General features: G+C 41.2%; 1 protein-coding gene across 2 annotated transcripts in view; it reads right to left on the bottom strand.

The window, feature by feature from the left end:
* Positions 1–628: 628 nt before the first annotated feature.
* The window catches only part of rock2a (rho-associated, coiled-coil containing protein kinase 2a), a 41062-nt gene continuing 35656 nt past the window's right edge, over positions 629–6034 (bottom strand). Inside the window, exons 28-32 of one of the 2 annotated variants that reach the window (XM_087832686.1) lie at positions 5900–5988; positions 5718–5796; positions 5349–5616; positions 5033–5246; positions 629–2249 (exon numbers count right to left, since the gene is read on the bottom strand). In XM_087832686.1, the coding sequence (XP_087688812.1) occupies positions 2246–2249; positions 5033–5246; positions 5349–5616; positions 5718–5796; positions 5900–5988 (654 nt within the window). In that variant the 3' untranslated portion in view covers positions 629–2245. Of the gene's footprint in view, positions 2250–3683; positions 3939–5032; positions 5247–5348; positions 5617–5717; positions 5797–5899; positions 5989–6034 lie in introns of those variants that run through there. The other variant, XM_087832687.1, reaches the window with a different exon arrangement.

Below are 6034 nucleotides of genomic sequence, written 5' to 3'. Positions count from 1 at the left end.
TATACTTTATAGAGCCATTTAAAACGGTTTCTTACTGCCAAAAGTATTCACTCACCCATCCAAATCATTGAATCCAGGTGTTCCTATCACTTCTACACGTGTATAAAATCAAGTACCTAGGTGTGGTACCTTGACAGGATGCCACCTGTGCAACAAGTCCAGATGTGAAATTTCCTTGTTACTAAATTTCCACAGTTAGTGGCGTCATGACAAAGCAGAAGTGATTGGGAATGGCAGCTCGGCCACAAAGAATTTTCTTTTTGCCTGTCCCGTCCGTCACTGTAGCACTCAGAATTATTGTCTGAAGGCCAAGAATTTTCTTTTTTAGATTTCGGTATTATTTAATGTGTTTCTCTTTCGTGTTTCAGTAGTTTGAGTATGACTGACAGCTTGTGTTGGACTCAATATCAGAATACGGAGGATTCCATATGCCTAAAAAAAAGCAGTGGAATAAAATCAAAAATATCAATTTGTCACAATTTATATTTATTATACAAAACTGCTTACTATTTAATATTTTTTGTGGCACATTTTTATTTTGGCACTTTTGGTTCACCGTGGTTGTACACCTCTGCAGAATGACAACGTCTAACATTTTTAAAACAGAAAAATGATCCAAAACCAGAAGGCACATCCATGTCTTTATTGTTGAAGTGGTTATTATCATAGAGCTGTTTGATAGCAAACATGCAATCTGGATGTAGAGCCCTTAAATACAAAGTGGACAAGGCTGTATAAATAATATAATGTGCACTGTATGGCATGTAAAATATATACTGTGTATATTTATATGTATAAAACATGCTTCTTGGTTAAAGGAGAGTGCACATACACACTCACACACACACACACTCAGTTTACTCTCCACCTGCTAACTAAGTCACATACATACGACAATGTGCCCAAACTCAGAGTTTGGTTTCCTTTAATACAAAAATAAGGACAAACACTTTTAGAAAAAACTTCAATGGAATAGTGCTGCTCAGTATTTCCACTCATGGGTTCAGGATATGATTGGATACCTTCATTATTTCGGCTTCTTATTGGTTAACTTCCCTCATTTTCACTTTTGGTACTGACTAAAAATGACTAGGCATGTGGGTGAAAAAGCAAACGCATGCAAGTTCACTCAGAGTAGTTTGTGATGAAAGGCGCGGCTTCAGTCAAGTATACTTGGATAATACAATGCCTGTGTGTCGTCTCTGGTGAAGCCCAGATGTACATTCAAAAACAACAGAAGGAGCCGAGCTCGGATCAGAAAGCATTAACGGTGCACCCCTTTGAATTCAGTAAACATTAACCCTCAGAACTGACAGTGCAGGTTTGCAGAGATTATGGGAATCGTGAGGACTTCATGTCTTAATCTAATGCCATTTCAAGCAGGATTCTGTTCCCTTTGTAGTCGTTTGACGTCAAACCCATGATTCAGCGTGTGCATGAGTCAGAAATCTGAATAAGAGGCACTCGGAGAATTATTTGCTCATATCCGAGAGGAAGCTGGGCTTCATTTGCTGCCTTAATGACTTTCCGTGAAGTCACAGCTCATTTGGTTCCTAAGTACCTTATTCAAGATTCCCCATGGACACGCACCTGAAAGCAGAGCTGTGAAAAGCAAGAAGCTACAATGATGTTAAAGAGTTTGAAAGTACAGACACCATAAGCCAACAAAAATACAGACTCTTCTGAGTGTAGTGTTCCCCCATTAAACCCTTCATATTGTTCACAATCGTTAAACACAAGATTGTCTTTTTTTAAAATCTTTTGGCCATGAGAATCCTCAAAGGTGGTGTAGAGGAGGTTTCCTGCTGGCTGCTTCAATCAGACAGTGTCCTGGAGAGATCTGTTAAGGTAAGTGTTCCCCTGTTCTTGTCAGCCTTGGTCGGGCTCATAAGAGCTATCCTCCATTGTGTGGGAGCCGAACAAGCTACTCCAGCATCCAAGAGCTGCACAAGTGCTCTCGCCAAGGACCCAGGAGAGGACTTGGGTTATATGTTTATGAGACGCCCAGCTTGCTGTAAAGCCGTCAGATGCTGAGGTGAGCTTGCTAAGTGGCTTGGAAACAAGCTGAATAAAAATGGAAAACGCCAGACTTGGTAACTCTCGCAGGCTGAAACGGGACAGGGTGGAGTGAGCAGTGGAGAAACCAGTCCAGTGTGCTGATCTGCAAACGGAGCTTTGTATAGTCTTTGATTTAGGAAGAAACTCTTCCCACCACCTCGTCGATGCACCACACTCCCGGGCAAGGTTAACTGGAGGGAGAGAGAGAAACAGATGCGAGTTAATCTCAGCAAATATGCAGCGAGATGTCAGGAAGATTAAAAGATTGGGCTGCGATTTGAATGGAACAGCGAAGGCATTATTTCATACAATTACCAAATCAAGGACCTGGCTAATTTTCAGACCGAATGTAAGAAGCTGCATTTTTAATCGTTACCCTACATTTATTTTATCTCAGCAAAAAACTCAAATGATTTAAAAGTCTTTGTAGTAAACAAACTGGCTAAGCATGCATTAGTCCTACCAAGATGTACAATGATCCTACTTTGGATTTTAAGCAAGTCCTATGTCCACAGACTGTATATAAAAGATGGAAATAGCCACCAAGCAGAACATTTCAGCCATTGCCATCTTGTTTTTTTTTTAATTATTCTTTTCTTTATACATTTTATGATTTAAGGGTGTCTTACCCTAAACCAGTATATTTAACTAAATTGAGTAACATGCTGTAATAAATGTCTGTGAAGGCTCTCAGTCATCCAGGTCATCGTAGTCAAAGGAGCTTGCAAAGAAAAGCGTCTGGACTTCTTTAAGTTACTTGAAGACGTTTCACCTCTCATCCGAGAAGCTTCTTCAGTTCTAAGGTCAAATGGTGGAGAGTCCCAGATATAAACCTAGTGGGAGTTTCCCCCCCCCCAGAGGGACAAAAGGACCCCCTGATGATCCTTAGGCGATTAGAGGATCATCAGGGGGTCCTTTTTGCAGGTCAATTCTGAATTAATTTCTATGAAGAGCATCTGCATGATTTTGGTCCTGAAAACCTTTTGGTTTCTTACTGTCGTCCACTGCACAGCCTGTGTGGAGAGCAAATTGCTCCAAATTAATTTCAGTTCATTCCAGTTTATCTGCATTTGTAGACACTGCCTGCAACATGAGAAATGAAAAATCTTGGCTTGGATTTCTTCTAACTAAACCGGACATCCCAAAAAATTGTCCAAAATCCCAAGAGGCCAAATCGGCAGACTAGCTGATGTGGTTCCAAGATCGGCTTCGCTTCTCAGGTCATCATATTTTATTCACAGTCTGAGGACAGATCAACATTAAATAATCTAAAGTCTGCGCGGGAATACAGCAGTGATTGTTCAAGCGATTCACAGCCGAGTGCAGCCTCGCTGAGAAAAAGTCATGTCTTATCTCTTGTTGTGTGAGAAAGGGCAACTTCAGACAAACCTGAGAACTTATTCTCCTGAGTTTATGTGTCAATTTATTTTTGTCCAGTTCAAAACACCCAGTGCCCAAGTGATCGCAACTCTTAGAAGAGCAAATCCACCCAAACTACGTGGCTCAAGGTCCATGATACAGAGTATATTCACCACCTGCACCACCTCAGAGTGACACCCAAAACAAACAAACATACACACACTGAGAAGTTGAGATGTTTACAGGGAAACATCTGGTCAAAAGAAGAACAAGGAGGAGGAGAAGGAAGGAGCTGTCATTTGTACCAGGTACTGCTGGAATCTTCTCGCTTTATTTTGAAGCCATTTGACCTGCGAGGGCTGAGGTCAGACATTTTTAAGGTTTTTTTAAATGGCAGGAACTGCACAGCACACATTACACACAGTGTTACCAAATGTGGTGATCAGAAATGTATAGAGGAACAGTCATCATCTATATCATCCAACGCCCAGTGCCAGTCCTGGAGACTGGAGTCCTCCAATCTGAAAGGGGAGATTAGTTTTCATGGCCGTGTAATCGTTACTGCGCACAACTCAAGTCTGTTCTGTGGGGTTGTATGAGGGCAAATCCTGAGACATCGAACTGGACTGGACCAGGACAGACTATGAAAACAGTTCCTCAACTTCTGCAGGACACGCATTGGACATAAAGAACAAAGCTTCACAGGTTAACACCTCAATACACCTTAAAAAGAGCTCTTACCAAAGCTGAATAATCAATATGCTAATTTTTCTCCTTCAAGATCATCAGTCGCTTTTTTAAGCCTTTAAGACCTACCATAGAACCAAGTCCGCCAGAGCTTATATTTATATATTTTTACATGTTGTAGTGCCATTTTTGGGAGCATTTCAAGTTGCTATACATCAATACAACCATTATAGCCCAGATTTTAATAATATGTATGCATTAAGTGCATTAAGTGGAAAGTGCAATAAACTACAAAAAAAATTGAAAATCGTTTTTGCTTTTTTTAACATATATTTCCAGTTAGAGAAATTTAAATTTAAAAATAGTTAAGCAAAACAGAGCGTGCCCGCTCCGACCGGCTTTAAAGGGTTAAGATTGCTTGTTGAAGTTGCATTTGTAGCCTGTGCACATGATGTGTTGTTTTGACAAGAGTGGATGATATCTTCAGGCAACTTTTTTTAAAGCAAAAGTTGCCTGAAGATATCACTTTGCAGGTGAAATTTAATTAGTTTAACTCAGGTATAGTTTTTTGTGGTCAGTCAGCAGGCCATTATGGAGAAACTAATATTAATTTACACCATTGTGACACACAACACTCAAAATGCAGAATATATACTAAATACTATAAATAAATATTAAACTTTCTGGATTTGGTATGTTAATCAAATACACAAAAATTTCAGTTTTGAGGCTTTTTAGTCAGCCTGCATTATATCGGTCACTCCACTCACACTGTATGTACCTCAAATCATTAGAAATCTTGCCTGCAGATCCATAAACTGTTATTTGTTTACCTCCTGCACACCACTTTAACTGTCGTAGCTAACATAGATGAATCCAAAATCACACCTATAGGCATCTATTACATAAAATCAGCTTTTTAGTTTACCTGCTCTTGCTGGTGGGGAGCTGTCGACTGGGCCTCCTCATGGACTGGCTGGGCTGAACCTTCATGGAGGTCCGCGGTGAGGAGCGCGCGAACTGTTCTGGGTGTGGAGGCTTTTTGGGAATCTTCTTGACCAACCGGCTCACCCACTTCTGCTGCTCCTCCTGGGACACGGCGAGCAGGAGCAGGTTCTTAGCTGTAGAAATGTCGTAGTTCACTGGTGGTAGAAGAGAAGAGAAATGTTCAGTAACACTCCAATTCACAAACATTTAAAAAACCCACCAATTGAAATCGAAACACAGCAACAGGAGCATCCTACCTTTACAGGGGGCGATAATCTCCTCCTTCTTGTCCATGTGGTCCTTGTGGCACTTGATGTGGCAGCGCCGGCACTCCAGAGCAGGCGGCGGCTTGAACATGTTCCACAGTGGCTTTGTGCACGCCTCACAGTTGGTGGGGAAGTGGTAGAGGGTGGGAATGAACTCGTGGCCTTTGTGGCAGACGTAATTGGACTTTTCTCCAATGGGATGCGGCTCCACGGGAAACTCTGGCTCCTTTTTGCTTTCACCTTCATTGGCATAAAGAATCTGGAGAGCAGAAAGAGGACATATCTAACTTTTTCAGCCTTCAACAACTTTTTAAACAATCAACTCAAAGAAATAGAACATTTTTTAGAGCTAGGGCAGACCTGGAATATCCTGGGAATTTCTTTGGAGTCAGCTCGATACACATCTGTCTGAGTAACAGGTCTCACATGGAAGAGTTTACTGTGTGACAGAAAGGAGTGTTATTTTCTGTTTAAAGCATAGAACGTGTTAATACAAACTGAGCTGTTTTCTTTGCAGAGGTGCCTTCGGGTGTCATACTCACTCTATATCGAGCACCATGTTGGGGATGGACTGCTCTTTGTCTTGCTCGCTGTTGTAGAAAAGAATCTTCTTGCTGCTTACTACAACGTACTGCATTGACAGGACAGAGGTGGTAAGAAAAAAGGTCACGCGCTGT

This window comes from Neolamprologus brichardi, chromosome 19, assembly GCF_056152115.1.
Source record: "Neolamprologus brichardi isolate AB-2024 chromosome 19, ASM5615211v1, whole genome shotgun sequence".
Classification (NCBI taxonomy): Eukaryota; Metazoa; Chordata; class Actinopteri; order Cichliformes; family Cichlidae; genus Neolamprologus; species Neolamprologus brichardi.
This window is presented reverse-complemented; position numbering and strand designations above follow the sequence as displayed.